This window comes from Ascochyta rabiei, chromosome 16 (genome assembly GCF_004011695.2).
Source record: "Ascochyta rabiei chromosome 16, complete sequence".
Lineage (NCBI taxonomy): Eukaryota > Fungi > Ascomycota > Dothideomycetes > Pleosporales > Didymellaceae > Ascochyta > Ascochyta rabiei.
Genome location: NC_082420.1, coordinates 757,540 through 777,657, shown reverse-complemented (window position 1 = coordinate 777,657; position 20,118 = coordinate 757,540). Strand labels below are relative to the sequence as shown.

Here is a 20,118-nt window from a genome sequence, read left to right as displayed (position 1 = left end):
TGTATGTCTGAGCAGACCTCGCCGACATTGTCGTGTACTACAGCTTATCCGCAATATCTGTTCAGAACCACGTCTGTACTCATTGGGTGCTGCTGTTGCCTCGTTTGACAGCCGTGTTAATTTTCACTGTCCATCTCGCGCATTGTCCTCTTGTAGTCGTCGAACTTTGTGAAAAGTTCACTGTAGTATCCCTCCACTCGAGATGACTGCATCTGCAGCGCTGTGTTCTCGGAAGTAAAAATCTTCAATCTTGGTCTCCATATTGATAAGTTGGCCCCCAAGATCACGAGCCTTATTCTCAGGTTGTGACCGCCATGAGTGATACCGCATCTTCCAACGGCTTGCTCCAGCAAGACCTTCTCGTGTTTCTTATCCCTCGTTCCGGGATTTTCCTCGAGTCCAAGTCGAAGCCATGAGATCTCCTCATCTTTGGTCTTGGACGCGGCTTTCATACGCTTGTGAGAGCGATGGTATCGCCCAAACTCCTCATCGTCCTTCGACAGTCAGCTGAAGAATCCGATTTCTTAGCCACTGGGAACTTTACGAAGTCCTCTGCGGGTTTGGCAACGGCTCGTCGCTTCGACATCTTGAGCGCGATGATCTACATTTGTTAGCTTGTGCAAAGCTTTGCTATTCCAATTTGTCAACCCTGATGCCAGTTGCAGTTTGGTTGGGTGTTGGAGAGTGAGGAAGGCTGTGGTCTGCCGACGAATGTGAAGAGATAAAGAGCCCAAGCTCATGTGAGGTCAAGGGAGCAAAGACAGCGAGTCGTTTAGTGGGTGTCACAGATACCGACAATGCTTCTTAGTCTGTGTGGGTGAGTGAATGCAGGTGTTCTCATGATCTCATTGAAGCGCTACAGCTACAAGGTATCGTATATCATCATCGTTATGAACGTGACGTGTTGTCACGACAGCGTCGTGTGTCCCACTTGACGCCTCTTCGTGGCCTAGTTATCTGCAAATGGCAGGACCTCCACCACTACGGTCAATCAAGCGCGTCGCCGTCCCATATGCGGCTTCCCCCTTCGGTGCTGCTGCGATTCTGGCTGTGAGGGCACCGAATGCTCGGACGCAGGAACGCGTCGTCGAGCAGCCTACGACTTATATGAGTACTTGTTGCAGAAGATTGCGGGCTTCACGAGTGCGAACTGGTGGAAGGAGTGTAATGCAAGTCAGGAAATCTGTGCTCAGGAAGGCTCAGAACCAAATTTTGATCAACTCCTCAGACACTGCCGATGGTGTCAGCACGCCAGACTCTGTGATGATTCCAGAGATCAGGTCAGGTGGCTAATAGTAGCGTCAGCAACTTGTGAGATGTTCTCCGTGATATACATACTGTGAAATCAACAGCATCCTGTGCATTGAGACCTGTCGAGGTGTGCTTCAGAGTCATGTCTGCAATGCCTTCATCTACTGTGTCCTTTGCACCTGACTTGCTGACCTTGGGATCGTCCGTGACCTTGAAGTCGAGCACCTTCTGCTCGATGGGTAAATCGAACTGGCTAAGTGGATACAGCCTAACGAATTTGTGGCTTTCGGCGACCACGTAGAATGGCTTGCCCTTGCTCTTGGCCAATAAACCCATCTGATATGTTCCCATACGTGAGATGATGCCACCGTTCTCGACAACGCCTTCTGCGCCCACAATGACCATGTCCACCTTGCCCAACGAGTACGCGACTGCGGAATCCGAGATGGTGGCTACAGGCACATTGTGCGCGCGCAGGTCGGATACGGTCTGATCCCCTTCATTCTCATCAGACGAGCGTGATGATGGCACCACGTAGACAACCCTAAAGCGGATTGTGCTTGACTCAGCTGCCCTCCTCAGCAGTGCACCCACAACACGCGATCCACCGTTTGTGAGCACGGTAGCCCCATCACGGATGAAGTGTTTGCCAAAGCTAGCGATGTTCTCTCGACTCTGCTTAGCTCGCTCTACGAACAGCTTGCCATTTGACAGTAGGTGGTTTCGAATCGCACGGAAATCGTCGTCAGGGCCAAGATTCAGGCTTGCCGGGCGGTTGAGTGTGGTAATGAGATAACGTTGGAAGAGATCTGTGCCGGCAGAGAGCGATATGGGGTTTGCGATCGAAGCCTTCAGCGCGGCAGTGTGGCGCTCGAGAAGATCGAGGGTTTCGGCGACGGTTGATACCGAGCTCTGTGCGATGGCCTCAACGAGGGCTTCGATGGCCGCAACGGGCATAGTAAGCTCCGGATCATCATTGAGAATGCGCCGGTATGTCGACACAATGTCGAAATTCGAATTGGCACTCATTTCTGCGGGTTGTCGAAGTTGAGCCCTCTTTGTTGCTCGATCCAAAAAGTTCAGAGGGGTTCGATAGAGTCATTGCCAAGCCCCGCTCCCCGCATCCACTCATGAACTTGAACCAACTAGAACCCTTCCCCTCTGAATACCTAATGACGAGGCAGAAGAGCTATGTTCCAGCTCGACAGCACTCTCGAGAGGCTGTTCTGTGCACTACATGAACGAGACTATGCGCTGATTTTGACCTTTATTGTGAATCAGGCAGTCAAAACCACTCACTACGCCCAGGTGCTACATGTGACTCGGCGTATCTACTACAGGGCCTCTGCCCATCGATCACGGGGTCTTACAGCGGAATGCGAGGCAAGGCAAGGGCTTGGCTGGCATTTGGGTGTTTCGAGCGTGACCAGTCTGGGGATTTGCATATTTCCCCAGACATGCCAAGTTGCTTCTTTACATCTCGTGTAGCACAATGGCTCCCCACGGGATCCCGCAACGTGATTGCTCAGACGTCTGAAGTACTTAAGTATCAGGCATATGCGGTCTTATCGGCGAACTTGCATGCATGTTGTTGAGCCTCATCCACCGACTACTCCGCTTACAACCGCGCTAGTTCACCGTATACCCACAAATTGGGACGCTTGCTTCACTTTCCAAACTGTACAGCTTGCGAGAATCTGCACGAAACCCCTCATTTTTCGGAAACCTTTCTACAAAAGCCCTGTTGCAACTCACCCGCACCGTCTTCTTGTCCAAGATCTCAAATATCGACTACCATCAACACTGTTGCAACTCATGCACACCGTCTCCTTGTCCAAGATCTCAAATATCGACTACCATTAACAATAAGATCGTGGAGTCCACCCACTCTTTCTTCGAGTCTTTCTTACCATGCCGTATATCATCAACACACCAGCAAACCCACGGCCGTACATCACCAATAATCCGACCATATATATGGACTGTCTTACATGGGGCTGGCACTGCGAGTCGCGGCCGTTCTCAGATTCCTTCTGCAAGGCGGCTCGCAAGCAAGAGGAGTCGAGATACGAGGTCGACAAGAGGGCGAAACAGCTGGAGAAGTATTGGTCGGAGGGCGTTGCCAGGCGGGAGAATGCCAAAAAGTCAATGTTCATCGCAAACCTGGGAATCATGAAGTCGCTCAAGCCATTTCAAGGCTTCGGGAAACATACAAAGCACGATTCGGTTGTCAGCGTGGCGGTGGTGGAGCTGGATTCAGACGTTGAGGACGTCGAGCTGAGTGATTGAGCACGATACCAGGCACTGGGACATTTGACACGAACGACGACAAACGCTGCGATGGCCGACATGATTTACGACCTCCTCTTCTCTTCTAGATCTAGATTTCACGAACAACCTTCTTCCTTACCTGTACCTTTGCTTCCCTTAACGTGTGCGTGTTCTAAGGTATCCATCAAGAGTGTTGGAAAAGCAAGTGCAAAGTTACGCGTTTTCAGTGCCAGAGGTTCCGAAAACAATTAGCACGCGAGCAAGTTTTGCGATCTCACATAGCATTGCAGAAGCAAAAGTATGTACTGAACCAATTTCGAAACCTTTGACGGGGGTCATACAAGACGTCGACCTTGACACGGTTACCAAAGACGTTGCCAGATCAGAGGCTGAATTTTGCAGTCTCACGTTGCGACCCGTCAGCGCGGCCAAGTCTGCAGCGGAAGTTAAACCTTGTCAAAGTCAAACTGAGAGCATAATGTATGAGTAAACTCGGCCCACTGCGTTACCTCAACGTAGGTACGAATTGGGAGCGCCAGTTGCAAAATGTAACAATGCTGGGCCAAGTAGTGGGTCTCCAACGTACCGTGTACGTGTTATCATCCTCGAAGCCTAAGTCTTGCAACATCAAACACGCAGTTTAAGTGGCTTTGGCGTTTCATCATTATCACGTGCTGCGCCTCGCCGTATTATTGTCAACATCTCGTATAAGGAAAATCGCTCAGCTGGGAAGACCATGCATTGCGGACACGAAGCGGATGAAGTGGTGGGACTTGGCTGGAAATTTGCAGGGCATCGAAGCAACACACGATGCATGCTTGGTGAGTTCTTCGGATGTAACTCATGCAGCGCAATGGAAGTAAACAACGAGCGCCAAAGTTTTGTCGTGCAGTCGTCAACCTCATGACGGAAATAGACATCGTCTCCCCCAAAGCAGCAAGGTTGATCGCGCTATTGCCAGTCCGGGCTATCCAGCCCCGCAATTATATTCCCTTCCGGCGTCATCCAGTAACAACTACCCGCCAACGCGTGGTGTCAGCAGAGCCACGCAATGAGCGTATTTACAGATAGTTCCTGCAGCCTCCGCGCGGCCAGCAAAACACTCGCGTGTACAAAGTCCCGAAACTTCCGTTTCCCTCCCTTGCTTCATCCACTACACGGCCAAGCCTTGTCTTCAGTACTAAGCTCAGGCCGTAAAGCTTCATCCTTTGTTTGACAGCTGCCTATCGCTCGTTTTTGTGGCAACATGAAGGTTGCCAGTGGTTTCGCAGGCTTCAGCTGTATCGCTGCGGCACTGTTAGGCAGTGCCTCGGCGGCAAGTTACGATGACATTCCTGAGATTGAGGTCTACGGACAGCACTTCTTCTACACAAACAACGGGTCGCAATTGTATGCTCAACGCTCCTTGGTCCGTCAAGCACAGCGCTGACATTGCCTCAGCTACCTCAAGGGTGTCGCATACCAACAGAATTACTCGCCCAATGGCTCTACCAGCGCCAACACCAGCTACACTGACCCGCTGGCTGATGGGAATGCATGCAGGAGGGATATCCCATACCTGAAGCAGATCTACACCAACATCCTGCGTGTATACGCCATCGACCCAACGAAGAACCACGATGATTGCATGGCGCAATTGGCCTCGGCGGACATCTACGTGGTAGCCGATCTGGGCGAGCCCGGCACATCAATCATGTCGGACGATCCTGAGTGGGACGTCACTCTTTACCAACGCTACACTGGTGTCATTGATGCGCTTTCCAAGTACAAGAACGTGGTTGGCTTTTTCGCTGGTAACGAGAACGTCAGCGCTGCTAACCAGACGGCTGCTGCCGCGTTCGTCAAGGCCGCCGTCCGCGATGCTAAGGGATACATTTCTTCCCAGGGTTACCGCAGCACACTTGGTGTAGGCTATGCAACAGCCGATGTGCCTACTCGTGACGAGCTGGCACACTACTTTGCTTGTGAGCCTGGCAACTCCGGCAACTCCACCCAGATCGATTTCTGGGGCTACAACGTCTACTCGTGGTGTGGCGACAGCAGCTACTCAGCTTCCTCATACGGCGAGCGCGTCGACTTCTTCTCCGACTACCCCGTCCCAGTCTTCTTCGCCGAGTATGGCTGCATTGTAGGCATCGATGGTGGCCCCACTCACCGACCCTTCACAGAAGTACAGGTCCTCTTTGGCAACATGACCAGCGTGTTCTCCGGCGGTATCGTCTACGAATGGTTCATGGGTACCAACGACTACGGACTTGTCGAGCTTACCTCCAATGATGCCTCTGTATCCCCCTACCCCGACTTTACTTCCCTGCAGTCACAGCTCGCATCTATCAGCCCGACAATTACCATGCGTAGCACCTATACGCCTACCAACTCTGCGCCTGCATGCCCTACTGTCGGTAGCTCATGGCAGGCCGAAGCCTCGCCCCTCCCTCCTAGCCCGAACAACCAGCTCTGCTCCTGCATGGCAGCCTCGCTGCAGTGCAACATCAAATCCACCAACGAAGAAGACTACGCCGATGTCTTCAACTACATTTGTGGAGCGAACGAAGACTTTTGCGCCGGTATCTCTCGCAATGCCACTACCGGCACATACGGTGGATACTCAGGCTGTGATCCCAAGGACCAGCTCGCATGGGTCGCCAACCAATACTACCTTGGCAATGGCAAGAGCAGCTCGGCCTGTGCTTTCAGTGGCATGGCAACTGTGCAGACCGCAGCTACCGCGAGCACCTGCTCAAGTATTTTGGCGGCTGTTGGCACAGCTGGAACCAACACGGCAGCCAGTCCGACAGGAAAGGGAAGCGCAGGTGCCACTAGCGCCGCGGCTTCGACAAGCAAGGGTGCAGCTGCTGGGCTCAACGGACCCAGGGCAGTTGAGCACGGTGGACTGATCATGGGTCTTTGGACTGCTGTTGCGGCTGGTAGCTTGCTCGGCATGCTTGCCTTGTAAGAGGCGCGTTTCTGGATTGTAGATTTGTAATACCTTCAAGGCTGCGAGAGGAGTAAGAGGAGCAAATAGTCAGTGCGCACGTACATCAACAATGAGTAATGAGCAAATAAAAATAAAAATCCATAATGAAAAGTAAAGACCATGTGACACGGGTTGTTATACGGCAGCGAGTGACTGAGTGTCGTGCAATTTGTAATCTACATATAATGTACAGTGTCTACTTCTATGGGTATCATGCGTATAGTCGAACATATGTTTGCGGATCGGCCGAGTGTTTTCATGATCTGAGACCTACAGTATGTAGTCTCCGCATTTGCCCTCGCATCTGCCCTCGCATCTGCCCTCGCATCTGCCCTCGCATCTGCCCTCGCATCTGCCCTCGCATCTGTTTGGCGGTACTGACCGCGGCTGCATCTGGAAAAGTGTCTCCAGCCGAAGGCTTGGGTCTGCAATACTGCTGCACTGGTGTTGCAGGCACGTTGGGCGTTTTCAACGAAGAAGCAGCGATACCCTCAACCTGCTGCGCGCTGTTTCCCGTCTTCTCCACGTCCTCTTCTCCCTCCAGGTCTTCCAAATCCATCTCCACCTCTCTCAACATCTCGTCGGCCGTCCTCTCCTCTCGCTTTCTCGTCCTCATCACACCGCCCCACAGCGTCTCCAAATCTGTCTCTGCCCGCTTCTCCTCAGTGAACATCTGCACTACGATATTGACACCGGGCTTGACGTCCCTAAAGCCGACAAAGTCCTTCACGCCGTCGCCAGGCATGTGCGTATCATCTGGGTGCGCCTCAACTTTGCTGAGAGTGCAGCAGATCCAGCCAGTGCGGATACCATCGTCGATGTTGCCCTCAGGCATGGCGCCGCCGACGTTGGCGAGCATGCGCATGCGCTTTGCCTTGCGCCGCAGTTTGATCTTGAGCTCGTTTCGTCCGAGGAGACCGTCGGCGTCTGCTTTCAGCCCGTGCTCGCGGCGCAACCAGCGAGTGAAGCGGTCCGCGGACACGTGCAGATGCCGTTCCGAGCGTGCAGTTGCGATGATCATGATCAGCTTGGGGCCGAGCGCGGGCGGCGGGTCGAGGTTACGCAAGTCGAGAAGGATAAGGTCGTCGAGACCGGCTGTGACTGCAACGTAGTTGAGGAGATCCTCGAGAATGGGTGGCGGGTTTATGGGGAGGTCTGGGACGAAGGCGGCTTGGAGGTGGACCGGGGTGTGAGGGACGGACTTCTGCTTGAGATACCACGGTACGGCTGCATCTGGAGGTGGAGGCTTTGCTCCCATTTCAAAGGAATCGGTAATTGCCTCTGGCGTCTGCTCCGGCTCAGAGACATGTTCTGCTGGGGTAACAGTGGTCTGCTGTGCATCGGCTTGGGGTTCGAGCGCTTCTTTGGCATCTAAGAAAGCGAACTTGGGATCGGGGTTTGCTGAGCCTTGCTTGTTGTTTGTGCGTGATACGCTGCTTGTGGTGAATGCACTGGTTGCACTGGTTGCAGCTCTTGGAAGCAGCGCATTGGCAGTCCAGACGCGGGCTATCGATGCATTCGAGGCCGGTGTAAGGATGGCCGCTCTCTTTGCGACCCCTCTGCAAGCGTTACACACGGATCTCGACGGTACAGACATGGTGAGGCGTGAGTGTTGACGATGGTGTGAGCGTGAGACTTTCCTGTGTTCTACACGGCAGGGGCGCCTGAGCACGTGCTGATAAGGACGCTTATCCGGAACGGAGGGGCGTCAGTCATGGAAAAAGTTCAAGGCTGCGCGGGGTTTCGTGAATTTGAAAGCAAACATTTGCCTCAAGGCACTTCCTCACAAACACCCCCACCACATATATCTATATATCTGAAAAAGCCCCGGAGAGGACCGTAGAGAGAAACACCCCTCTCTCATCCGCACATAAGCAAACTCACCAGCCACATCCCAAGAAACCCACCGTCATGGAGATTGACCACTCTGGTGGTATGGCCTTTGCGCCCCAGCAGAAGAACGCAGCCACGATTCTTTGCGCCGACTGTGGCGCGCCCGTTGACGGAACCATCTCTGGTGCCTTCTGCTACGACTGCATCAAGCTCAAGACCGATGTCACCACCGGCGTCCAGCGTGAGGCCATCCTGCTCATGTGCCGCGACTGCGACCGATGGCTTTCGCCGCCTACCTCCTGGGTCGTAGCCGCTCCCGAGTCGCGCGAGCTGCTCGCCCTGTGCTTGCGCAAACTGCGCGGCCTGAACAAGCTGCGGATCATCGACGCCAGCTTCATCTGGACCGAGCCTCACAGCAGAAGGATCAAGGTCAAGATCACCGCACAGTCCGAGATCAACGAGGGCGCCATCATGCAGCAGACCTTCGAAGTCGAGTACAAGCAAAACTACCACCAGTGTCCCGACTGCGCCAAGAGTTACACACACAACACATGGAGAGCCTGCGTGCAGGTGCGACAAAAGGTCCCCCACAAGAGGACTTTTTTGTACCTGGAGCAGCTGATCCTCAAGCATGGCGCGCACAAGGACACCATCAACATAAAGGAGGTCCACGATGGTATCGACTTCTTCTTCGCACAACGCAATCACGCCACAGCCTTCTGCGACTTCCTCAAGGCAGTCGTACCCGTCAACATCAAGGACTCGCAGGAACTCATCTCCCACGATATCCACACATCGACCAAGAACTACAAGTTCTCGTACTCGTGCGAGATTGTGCCTATCTGCAAGGACGACCTGGTAGTCCTCCCCATCCCCCTCGCGAAGAAGATTGGCAACATCGCTCCCCTTGGTCTCTGCTCGCGCATTGGCACATCTGTACAAATCCTCGATCCCCAGACGCTTCAGACCGCAGACATTGACCAGAAGCTGTACTGGCGCACACCCTTCCGTCCGCTTGCCGACGTGCAAGAACTGACCGAGTTCATTGTCCTTGACATCGAGCCTCTCGGCAAGCAAGTCGGGCGAAACTTCCTGGCCGAAGCGACCATCGCACGCGCCTCAGACATGGGCGCAAACGACCAGACCTACTACTGCCGCACACATCTAGGCGGTATTCTGCACGTTGGCGATAGCGTGATGGGCTACCTTCTGAGTAACACGAATTTCAACAACGAAGTCTTCGACGTCCTCGAGCAGTCCAACAAATACAGTCAATCGATTCCGGACGTTGTGCTGGTCAAGAAGTTCTACCAGCGCGCCAAGAAGAACAAGAACAAGCGCAACTGGCGCGTCAAGCGCATGGGTAGAGAGGAGAGCGAGATGCTGCCGCGCAAGCAGGATCAGGAGAAGATGGAGCGTGACTTTGAGATGTTCCTGCAGGACGTCGAAGAGGATCCGGAGTTGAGAGCGACCATGGCGCTGTACAAGCAGCAGCAAGCGCAGAGGGATGCGGATGCCATGGAGACTGAGGATGAAGGGGAGGAAGAGGACGAGGGACTGGAGATTCCGATGGAGCAGCTGTTGGATGACTTTGAGGATATGACTATGAAGGATTAGGTCGTTCGACATACATTTTGATAAGTATCGTTACGATTGTTCTGCTGCATTTCGAGGCGTTGGTGGTCCATTAAAAGGCATGATGAGGGTGGGCCGGTAGATGGTCAGGCGTATGTGGTATTGTAGATACTCCGATTAGCTGTTGAGCCAATCGCTTTTAAGGCTTGAACGAACACTTCTTTCTCTGGCGCACACTTGTTCGATATCGCGTCTGACTTCTCATCGTTCCAGGTGTCGGAATACTTGACGATCCCAAGTTGTCCAACATAAGGCTTATCGCGTGTCTGCTTCCAATCTTCTGTATATTGTAGAATCTTCTTTAATAGTTAACGTAGCTCTACTTGCGACAAGCTACAAGCCCGCCAGGCTTATACAGTAGCAGGTTTCGCTGGATGTGGGGCAGCTATCTATTGCGATTCTGCAGGTGGGATGGATCTGTGCAGACCCACCCTTTGCGGGACGCGTTGAGCACAATCGTTCCCGCTGGCAGCTGTGCCTTCCTCCGCAACAACTTTCTGACATCATGTGGTCACGGCCGAGGCTCACTACGGCGCGGCGAGAAATTCCGAATTTTTCTCTTGACGTCAGCGGAAGTGAATAGTGTACCCTCATTTCCATGTGACTACTCATGCATCGTGAGACGGCAGTACCAACACCTCAAAGTTCTAGCCAGCCTTTCGTATGCTCTCGGAAAGATCTTCATAAGCACGTCCCAAGCCTCGATCCGCCCTCAATTTGTCGGCGTTCCCGCAGGCCATCTGGTTGGCGCAAGTCATGGGGTACGCAGTGCTTTAAAAAAGCCCATGTTTAAACTTCCACTTGTCTAGGGACGCGTTTGACATATTGCGCCGAACGGCCGCCATCACAACGTCTTTTCGATTTTCTCCGAAGCAATTTGCTGCAGCTTCTTCTGTGATGCACAGCTGTTGCTGCTAACGGCAATAGCTGCGAGCGGGCCACTTCCTTTGGGCAGGTCAATTGCGCAGACACAGCCCGCATTTCCCAATCCTTTGGTACGGCTGGAAAACTCATCGCTGCAGCAGCCCCAGTACAGCCCCAGTACAGCCGTAGGTTCATCCCGGATCTACCATTGTCGCACCATACCGCAAGTCAGCTGGTCGCCACTCACACTTCACACTTTGGGAATAGCATAATTGTCATTGTTCACGGAACGGTTCATGTCCCAATCGAGCTAGCGACCGAACATTCATGCCTGTTCTACGGACTCACCATATCTCGCTACCAGTCAATTCTGGACATCTGGGCAAGGCTTGTCAAGGATGCAACATGTCTACATACCTAGTATCAACATGGTTCATTCGAGTCATGTAGGCCTTAGCCTTTCATGAGATCCACAGGTGCCATGTGGTACATCGACTTAAGGGTGAAATGACCTCTGGGCCACGGGGCTGAGAGATTTGGCACTCTCTGCTCGCTTCTGCTCCGTATGACTTCCGCTTAGAAGTTTCCATCGAGTTACTCCCGCGATTTAGTAATTGAAGGCCCCTCGGACCTGTTATTGCACGACGCGCCCAACAGGCTCTCTTGCTACAGGACATAGCGATGGATCAACTCAGCAGCATCATCGGCGAGATGCTGAAAGCATACCCGGATCCCCAAGGCGCACGTCCGGTCGCCAACTACCCAGCGACTATGTATGGAGTTACCATCACATTTCATGTAGATTCTTCGACGCCCGAACGGACTGAACATGAGCTTACTGTCACAGATGCTGAGTTGGATAGCAGTAGGCTTCCGTCTTCACACACGCCTCAGAGTGGTTCGCGAGCCTTGGTGGGATGACCTGTTCGTCTTCCTTGCAGCGGTCCTAAACTTGGTCTCGGTAGTTGCTTTCCTTGGAGGTAACTGCTGTCTACCCCTGCCTCACTGACTGGTCTAACAACTCCCCAGGTATCAAGTATGGTCTCGGTCAGCACCTGGTCTACATGATGAACCTTCTACCAACCATGATGAAATACCTCTACGTTACCAACGCTGCCTACCATACGACTACCGCTCTCATCAAGGTTTCGCTCCTGCTGCAATACCTCCGACTTTTCCGACAAGGAATTATACGTTACATCTGCATTATCCTCTTGATTGTTGTAGCGAGCTGGGGTATTGCCTTCTCCTTCCTTGTCTGGTTTCCCTGCCTTCCCGTATCTGGATTCTGGGACCGGAAAGCCAGCTCCAAGTGCTATGGCTTTGGCTATCGGACTGCTGATGAAGCCAGGATGACGCTCTTTATATTTGCTGGCACCAATATGTTCTTCGACATTGTCATCTTCATGATACCGCTTACGGAGTATTTCAGGCCCGGACTCAGAAGAAAGCAAATTCTGGCGATGACGGGGCTGTTTATCATGGGTTCACTTGTTGTGTTGATGGCCATCCTTCGTCTCTGGAGCACATTCAAGCACAGCGCAGACGCTATTAAGAGCTTCGATTTTACATGGTGGTATCCTGAAGTCCTCATAATTTCCTGCCTCGAAGTGGACTTTGCGATCATATGCGCATCCATGCCCATCTTCTGGCCCACTGTCGTTGCCAACTTCAACGCTATCTTCGTTACAAAGGAGGTGCATATCACGCACCAGGACCGATTTCAGGATTTTGAGATGGGGCGACCAACCTCGCTGAAGAGCACGGCTAGTCAGGAAGGTTTGACAAAGTTACCGAGCGGCGAGCAGAAGTCGTATTACTATAATGACTTCGACACAGACGCCGGTACTGGCAAAAGCCTGGCCTTGACAGTGAGCGAGCATGAAGCTCCGCAGAGGCGTTTATTGTAATCGGTCCCTACGTTACAAAATTCCAATATACAGAAAACTGTGTTTGACAGTTGACACCTGCCATCTCGGAGCAGTTCGTGACTTCCTCGTGGGTGAAACGTCCGTGCGCGGACGGCAGTCTTCTTGACCACGACCGCGGCCCAGCCCTCACTTCGCAAGTTCGCCTCTCATCTCACCGCCACGCTATCCTTCGCTCTCGCACATCCTGTGCAACCACTAAGAAGCAAGAAGTGGCCTTTGGTATATTGATTGGTGCTTTCGAAGATGAAAACAAGCAGCGGTGTCTCTCGACCATCCGCTTGCGGAGCCCAGCGAGCAATAGCAGGGCGCTTAATGCACCACCTGACTTGAGACACGTACAGGTTCAAAAACCACCACGTCGGGCAATCCACGTCGCAACTTAACATGGGCATGAACAACCCAATTCGTCGCAGCCTCATATAGACCTGATTTGTGGCCTGATTCCTTTGGCTGCTATTTTCGCCTTTCTTTTCTTTCATTTTGATTGCCTGGGGCAAATACACACTCTTGCTTTCGGCCTTTCAATCTACATCATAATATCAAGTGCTGGTACACTTGCTCTACCTTAATATCACTTCTCTATTTCAAGTATCAAGCAGGTCAAGAACCATGCTCTCCGCTCTCTTCACCAGCACTCTCCTGTTCCTCTCCCTCCTGCATCTATCGGCAGCCGTACCAGAACCGCGTCGCCCAGTCGCAGCAGCCCAACTCACTGTACGACAAGTCTCTGCCACACCCTCGCAAGCAGACTTATGTCTAGACTACGAACGTACTGCCAACATGTCCACCATCGCTGCCAACGGAACCTACCGCACCGTGCTACTCCAGAAATCCAGCACCGGTACCATCTACAATGCACGTATGATGGACGCTGCGATTGCCAAGCTGCCTAGACTGACTGCGGATTCCATTTTGAATACCGCATGTGGCAACTGGACGGAGATTGCGCTGCAGGAAGCGGAAAAGAACTTCACGCTGGGAAGGGTTGCTCAGTTTAGCACCGAAGGATTGCCCGTGGGGATCAGGGCGGGGCCTGAGGTGTTGGGAATTGTTGGAGCTATTGTCATGTTGTTCTCGATTGTTTGGATTAGTGGGTAGGCGTGCACAGGATACAAGTTTGTAGTGTCTGGCTGGGGACTGATAGACGTTCTTATGAAACGAGAGGGATTGACTGATATACCGCTACAGCGTTATTACGTTACTTAAGAGACGGATCACGATGCATTACAATCGAACTGCAATTTTCTCAAGACGAACGCAAGGATTCTGTGAATTTTGCAAGACATGCTCACCTCAATAGAACCAGCAAACATCCTTTAATGTCAAGGTTCTGTGAGCTCGAACGTTTGCGATAAATTTCTCATTCCTCCCTTGCAAAGCACTGTTGTCTTGAGACCCTTGTCAGCAGGTCGGTGGTCAGGGATATCCTGAACCGGGCGATTCACTCAGAATCTGCGGAATACAGAGGTGAGGTTCTGTTTGAAGATAGACAGAACGAAGGTTCCTGGCAGTCACTGGGGGCCCTTGTTCGCATTTGCACAGCCCGAGGGTGAGGTTCAGGTACATAGAATATCGAATTAATCACTCTACATGGGTACAGATTAACGCACGGAAAAAATACAACCTGCGCAGATATGTCCCACCCATCTCGCTGTTGGAACCTAGTGGTCAAGCCCCAGAGGTCTGATAAAATCCGAGGCTTATTGATATAGATTTCATATCCCCGTACAAGCCGAGACCAGTCTTAGTTGGCAGAAGGGACGCTATAGTCACCGTGAACGCAGCACGTCGATACTGTGAATCCTTTGCAAACGACTTAGTTGTCTAGCCGGGTCGTGCATGCATTTGGATAGCCTTGTAGTCACGAGCTGCTGAGCGGAGGCCTGTCGCTAGCCTGCCTGAAAAGGTGACTCCGCGCGGTGGTGTTCTTGGGTTTGTAGTAGGCAGTACCAGTGAAGAGCATAGGACAGGTACTGCTGCCGATGAGGGTAGCCTGGACTCGTTCTAAAGTGATCGCTGTTCCTTCTCAAGCAGATAGCGTACTGTGACCAACCTGCTTTGGGTAATCGACCGACGATGCCGAAATTCTTGCCGATCTCTGGGCCGAGCGAGTAATGAAAGTGAACGGAAGCCAGATTCTTTTGGGATGTCTTCGGACGGATTCGAGTAAGAGCATAGCTGTTAGGATTCGGAGAATAGTAGGGTAGGTTCGAAAAGGGTGAAGTCGAGTTTAACGAATAGTCTCTCTGTGCTCTTTGTGATTGCAGGGAACTTCCAGGCTCCTCTGATCTATATCGTTTTATCAAGTAGATAGAGGCTTTTCACCTTGGAGGCCTGCTGCGGTTGTGAATACGACCTGGCATAAGCCATCTTCCTCGAGGTAAGCGTAGGATAGGTAACAAGATTGTCGAAACACATCGTGGAGAGTGTGTAGGATGGAGAGAAGGGCGGGAGAGGTGGCAGAAGACTTATACCCCGTGTGGACGTCTCCATCGCGTGGAACCCGAAACGAATCGAAGTGTGTTACAATAGTACTGTTGAGCACGATTTGGATCTCGAATGAAACTCAAACCAAAGTTGAATAATTGAGGGATCTCGAGTGGACGATACAAACTTCGCATAATCATCAGGGCATGTAGGCTGGGCGTAAAAATTGGGGCAGTAGCCTCCGAGCCATGGACCTTTGGTATCCAGGGACTTCGGAGTCTTTAGTTGGCTCTCTAAAGTCGCAGTGGTGAGATGTTCCAAGCCCTGGTGCTGCCGAGGAGGATCGAGGCATATTTTAGATCAGCAAGGACACAACGCCGCAACGGAAGATTCTGGAGTGCATCTCGAGTGTTGATGACCCCCAAGTTGGCAGTCAAGAAGCCGTTGGAAAAGAAAGACGTGAGTGCATTAAGAATCGTAGATGCGCAGCGTGTTTGGATCCAGAGAATAAGGTGATCGAGTATGCTCCAAACCCAACGGCTCCACCACCTCGCCGAGATCTTGTTGCTGTTTTCTTCAGTGCGTACTTACCCTTTTGAAGAACGTTATCTTCTTTACACGGTGCTCTTTCCACTGTTGATGGCGAGATCAACATGGTGAGTGAACCGCAGCCCAGCTACTGCACTCGTTCCTATCACTTATCACATGCGTGAACGGCGCCAATTCAACGGTGGTGGGATCCATGCGACCTACTATCAAAGAACGAGTAAATCAGAACTGGCTCATCCCTCACCTGGACATACAAGCAAGCAGTGCCGTGCACACTACGGGGCCAGCGAAGTAAATATGAGGTTGTTCGACCGAGCAGGAGCATCTGCGTCTTGATTGACGATGATGGTTTCTGCTGGCGTGAGAAGGCAGAGAGCAGTATCGCTTTGCAGGAAAACACTATTTGTAAAGAAAGTAGGAAGAGAGAATGCCAGACCAATGGACAGGTAGTTGTATGCAATGTGCACTGATCTATCATGTGGTATCAAATTTATCTTCTCATCTCACTCGCTATGTATCGCAAGACAGTTGTCAATAGTAATCATCCAGACACCCGCTAACCCCACGTGCCTCCGCCACCTCTGCCAGCCTTCCTCTGTGCGCTCAGTCTCCAGTCGTCTTCGCCCTGGAACTTGTTGTGCAGCGGCTGGATCCTCTCCGCCTTCTTCCTCTTACTCAGTCTGTCCGTCGGTGCAACCTTGAAGAAGGTCGGCGCCGCCTCGACCAGCCACTTGGGTTCGATCGCGCTGCAAACGTGCATGTATTCCTTGGTGGTCTCGACCAAACTGTGGTATACGACGTGCTCGCTTGGCTTGCCAAAGAGGCTGGAGCTCGGATGGAGATACACTGGTGTACCTTCAACGAGTGTTTTGTAGCCCTCGGCGGGGTCTTTGCGTGCGCTGTTTCTGAAGAAGCCGCTGCAGAGCGCCTGCCGTACTTTGATTGTGTTGCGGCCACACGACACGACCGAGTGCTTGTGGCGCGCCATGATCTGCAACAACTGGTTTCTTACGTCCTTAACGCGCTGCATGTTTCGCGGAACGACAAAGTTTTCGTGGCACCAGGGAGTACTGAAGCCGCCTTGTTTCCAGCCGTTGTACACGTTGAGCAGCGTGATGTGATCGCCGGAGGGGTCGTTGAATTTCTGCTTCTTTTGGTCGGCTTGCTGCTGTTTATCGCGCGGGCGGTGGAAGACAGATTGTGTGGCACTGATCATGGCGACGATGGTAAGAACTTCGTCTGAGCACTGCAGGTCGACGGACTTGATCAGAGACTTGGAAAGGGTTGGGTCCATGGGGAAATCGGCCATCTGACGGCCGAGTCGTGTGAGAAGACCTTCGTCATCAAGAGAGCCAAGTTGGTAGAGTTCTTCGAGTGCCGTAAGCATGGTGTTCGTGGGAGGTGGGTCCATAAAGTCGAAGTGGAGGAGATCGTTGATACCCATGGCTTTGAGCATGAGGATAGTATTGGACAAGTTCTGTCGCTGGATCTCAGGGATGGTTGTGGGTAGCATTTCGTTCTGGAAGGCGGCCTCAGTGTACAGACGGAAACACTTTCCTGGACCTGTTCTTCCGGCTCTTCCACTTCTTTGGCGGGCCTGGGCTTGCGAGATGGGTGTGATCTGCAGTCGGTCCATGCCAAGTTTGCCGTCGTAGGAACTTTGCTTCACGAAACCAGGGTCGACGACGTAGTAGATACCATCGATAGTCAAACTGGTCTCAGCGATGTTGGTCGCGATGACAACCTTACGAGTGCCGTTGGGCGCAGGTTCGAAGATACGTGACGCGACTTCTGAAGGTAAAGCTCCGTAGATGGGTAGAATCATAAGCTCAGGCACGTTCGGCCCAAGAGCCTTCATTCGCTCTGACAAGACCTCGCAAGACGAGTCAATCTCTTCTTTACCCGTTAAAAACAGCAATATATCACCTGCGGGTTCTGTCAAGTGGATCTGCATGACTGTTACAAGTGCGGCGTCCAGGTAGTCCGACTCCGGCTCTCGGCTGTACATGACTTCTACAGGGACTAGAAGTACGTTAGTAAGATTAGAGAGAAGCAAAGAGGTAGGGTGACTTACAGGTTCGTCCAGGGATCGAGAAAATAGGGCACTTGTAGAAGTATTCGGAAAATTTGTCGGCATCGAGTGTAGCGCTAGTGACAATGAGTTTCATGTCCGGCCGTCGTTTGAGAGTCTTCTTCAAGAGTCCAAAAAGAACGTCAGTAGCAATGGTACGCTCGTGAGCCTCGTCGAGCATGATGCAGCTGTACTTGTTCAACATTGGATCTAGCAAGATTTCTCGCTGCAAGATGCCGTCTGTCATGTACTTGATACGGGTGTCCGGCGATGTGTTGTCCTCGAATCGAATTGTGTAGCCCACTTCATTGCCGAGCTTGCACCCAACTTCCTCAGCGACACGCTTTGCAACGCTCATTGCTGCAACACGTCGGGGTTGTGTACAGCCAATGATGAGCTCGTTGCCGTATCCTGCTTCGGCTAGGTACTGGGTCATCTGTGTGGTTTTGCCAGATCCAGTGTCGCCGACCACAATCAAGATCTGATGGGCTGCAATGGCCTCGAGCAGCTGCTTCCTGAATTTGTATACGGGGAGCGATTCTCGTTGCTCCTTGATGCTCATGTTGGTGCGTTTGCCAAAAGAGGCGTCCTTGCTGTTGGTCGAGATCTTCTTCCACTCGGGCATGGCTTCGGTAGGCTGGTCTCTTCGCGTGTTGCGCAGATCGCTGGCGAACTGGCGTTGCTGAGCCATTGGGTCGTTCCACTGACTGCTGAGATCCACATTTGCGGCTTCTTTGGCGGCTTTCTCTTGAGCTTCTTGTTGCCGCAGATCTCTTCGCTCCTTCGCTAATGTGTCTCCTGACATGGCTGCACGGTTGAGCGAGCCGTCAGGTGCTTTGATGATTCGAATGGGCGACAGTTCGAGAGATTGCTTGGTCTGACCAGCGAGGAAGGGCGGTTCTTCTTCGCGCACTTCGATATCGACATCTTCCTCCTCTTCAAAGCCCCCTTCGCCGGCAATGTGTGCATTGAAGTCTTCATCGATATCTGGGTAGTCTGACTTGGGAATGACACCGGAGGCGATGAGCTGTTTGATCTCCCATCTTTCGGGTGAAGTCATGCGCTTTCGCATGCCATTCTTTCGACTGTTGAAGCCGTCCTCAACGACGGGCACGCTGCCGTCCATCAGGCCGGGTATGCCTCCCAGCGCTTGAGAGTTTGCGCCTGAACCAAAGGACTCGATTCGCCTCGAAGGTGCAAGATCTCGTCCTGACTGTTGATCAACCTCTTTCATGGACAAAGACAACCTGCCGTTCTCCATCTTGATGACCTTGACCTTGACTTCCTGCCACCTCGACAGAAGATCAGACGGGTGGTTGACACGCCCACCTTCCTGTATCTGCGAAACGTGCACCAGCCCGTCGACCTTGCCCTTGACGCCCTGCAGGTTGACGAATGCGCCAAAGTCCTTGACGCCTGTGACCTTGCCGTTATAAATCTTGAACAGCACAGGCTCGTCGTCGAGCTCGGGCGTTGGTGGGCGGCGGAACTCGTCGAGGTCTTCGTCTCTGTACTTCTTGCGGCTCCGTTGCTTGTCGTGGCGCTTGACGGTGCGCGTGCGGCCGAACTCGTCCTCGAAGACCAGCTCCTCACGCTCGTGCTGGCGCCGCCCACGACTGCGCGATCGCGACTGCGACCTGTCCCTGCGCCTGTGCCGCTTGCTGCCTCTGTCGTCATCGTCACCGCCACTGTCGTAGGGGCTCATACTGCGTTTGCGCGAGCGTTCCTTGGGCTTCGCGGCACCCACGCCCTTGCCCGCCAGGCCCTCCAGCATGGCGAACGTGTCGTCCAGGGCGTCTGCCTCGGGCGCATTGTTTGTAGGCTGCTCATCGGTGTCGCTGAAGTCGACCTCTCTGTCTGCAATAGCGAGGCCCTTGAACACACGCGTCTTGCGGTCGCGGTTGCCGTCGTCGTCGTCGTCGTCTGCCTTGGCTCCATTCGCAGCCTTGGCTTTGTATTTGGGGTGCAGCGTCAGGATCAGGCGGTCGATGCTCTCGACCAGACTCTGCGGAAACTCGGCGCCCATGGCCTCGAGCTGCTCCTTGAAGTCGGCGACACCCTTTGCGCTGGCATGCTGGTCGATGACGAACTCGGCGAGCGTCTTGTCGGACACGCCCAGATGGTTCTGGATCTCCGACGTGACCTTGGACACGAGCGACAGGAACTCGAGATTGGCGAGGTCGTCCATGGCTGCGATGGCCCCGTTGGGCGCGACGTTGGACGTGACGTTGGACGTGACGTTGGGCGCGCGGAAAGTTTTGGGAGAGATGCGAGGTGCGACCTGCGCCTGCGCCATCCATCAGCGATCC

The 20,118-nt window shown here is 52.9% G+C and overlaps 9 protein-coding genes across 9 annotated transcripts, besides 9 other annotated features; 5 read left to right on the top strand and 4 right to left on the bottom strand.

The window, feature by feature from the left end:
- Positions 1-116: 116 nt before the first annotated feature.
- On the bottom strand, positions 117-586 carry EKO05_0009196 (uncharacterized protein; the record flags this gene model as incomplete). Its single annotated transcript, XM_059637482.1, has 2 exons — positions 117-494; positions 545-586. The coding sequence occupies 2 exons, from the start codon at positions 584-586 to the stop codon at positions 117-119; spliced, it is 420 nt and encodes a 139-aa protein (XP_059493465.1).
- A 613-nt stretch (positions 587-1,199) lies between these two features.
- Positions 1,200-2,280, bottom strand: EKO05_0009195 (translation initiation factor eIF-2B subunit alpha; the record flags this gene model as incomplete). The annotated part of the gene is made up of 2 exons (XM_038941987.1): positions 1,200-1,289; positions 1,339-2,280. The coding sequence occupies 2 exons, from the start codon at positions 2,278-2,280 to the stop codon at positions 1,200-1,202; spliced, it is 1,032 nt and encodes a 343-aa protein (XP_038795800.1).
- An 882-nt stretch (positions 2,281-3,162) lies between these two features.
- EKO05_0009194 (uncharacterized protein) lies at positions 3,163-3,540 on the top strand (the record flags this gene model as incomplete). Its single annotated transcript, XM_038946723.1, has 1 exon — positions 3,163-3,540. One exon carries the CDS (start codon positions 3,163-3,165, stop codon positions 3,538-3,540), a length of 378 nt encoding a protein of 125 aa, XP_038795799.1.
- A 1,228-nt stretch (positions 3,541-4,768) lies between these two features.
- Positions 4,769-6,478, top strand: EKO05_0009193 (1 3-beta-glucanosyltransferase gel4; the record flags this gene model as incomplete). Its single annotated transcript, XM_038942068.1, has 2 exons — positions 4,769-4,911; positions 4,963-6,478. 2 exons carry the CDS (start codon positions 4,769-4,771, stop codon positions 6,476-6,478), a joined length of 1,659 nt encoding a protein of 552 aa, XP_038795798.1.
- Positions 6,479-6,582: 104 nt separating this feature from the next.
- Positions 6,583-6,615: a tandem repeat.
- A 140-nt stretch (positions 6,616-6,755) lies between these two features.
- Positions 6,756-8,096, bottom strand: EKO05_0009192 (ATPase synthesis protein 25 mitochondrial; the record flags this gene model as incomplete). The annotated part of the gene is made up of 1 exon (XM_038946722.1): positions 6,756-8,096. One exon carries the CDS (start codon positions 8,094-8,096, stop codon positions 6,756-6,758), a length of 1,341 nt encoding a protein of 446 aa, XP_038795797.1.
- Positions 8,097-8,410: 314 nt separating this feature from the next.
- Positions 8,411-9,949, top strand: EKO05_0009191 (ribosome-binding protein; the record flags this gene model as incomplete). The annotated part of the gene is made up of 1 exon (XM_038946721.1): positions 8,411-9,949. The coding sequence occupies one exon, from the start codon at positions 8,411-8,413 to the stop codon at positions 9,947-9,949; it is 1,539 nt and encodes a 512-aa protein (XP_038795796.1).
- A 1,563-nt stretch (positions 9,950-11,512) lies between these two features.
- Positions 11,513-12,741, top strand: EKO05_0009190 (uncharacterized protein; the record flags this gene model as incomplete). Its single annotated transcript, XM_038942096.2, has 3 exons — positions 11,513-11,629; positions 11,679-11,811; positions 11,861-12,741. 3 exons carry the CDS (start codon positions 11,513-11,515, stop codon positions 12,739-12,741), a joined length of 1,131 nt encoding a protein of 376 aa, XP_038795795.2.
- Positions 12,742-13,371: 630 nt separating this feature from the next.
- EKO05_0009189 (uncharacterized protein) lies at positions 13,372-13,860 on the top strand (the record flags this gene model as incomplete). Its single annotated transcript, XM_038946720.1, has 1 exon — positions 13,372-13,860. One exon carries the CDS (start codon positions 13,372-13,374, stop codon positions 13,858-13,860), a length of 489 nt encoding a protein of 162 aa, XP_038795794.1.
- A 699-nt stretch (positions 13,861-14,559) lies between these two features.
- Positions 14,560-14,638: a repeat region (potential rRNA).
- Positions 14,560-14,667: a repeat region (potential rRNA).
- Positions 14,668-14,865: 198 nt separating this feature from the next.
- Positions 14,866-14,988: a repeat region (potential rRNA).
- Positions 14,908-14,988: a repeat region (potential rRNA).
- Positions 14,989-15,039: 51 nt separating this feature from the next.
- Positions 15,040-15,127: a repeat region (potential rRNA).
- Positions 15,040-15,138: a repeat region (potential rRNA).
- A 1,156-nt stretch (positions 15,139-16,294) lies between these two features.
- Positions 16,295-20,105, bottom strand: EKO05_0009188 (RNA helicase; the record flags this gene model as incomplete). Its single annotated transcript, XM_038942148.1, has 2 exons — positions 16,295-17,760; positions 17,813-20,105. The coding sequence occupies 2 exons, from the start codon at positions 20,103-20,105 to the stop codon at positions 16,295-16,297; spliced, it is 3,759 nt and encodes a 1,252-aa protein (XP_038795793.1).
- Positions 19,704-19,733: a tandem repeat.
- Positions 20,022-20,056: a tandem repeat.
- Positions 20,106-20,118: the final 13 nt, after the last annotated feature.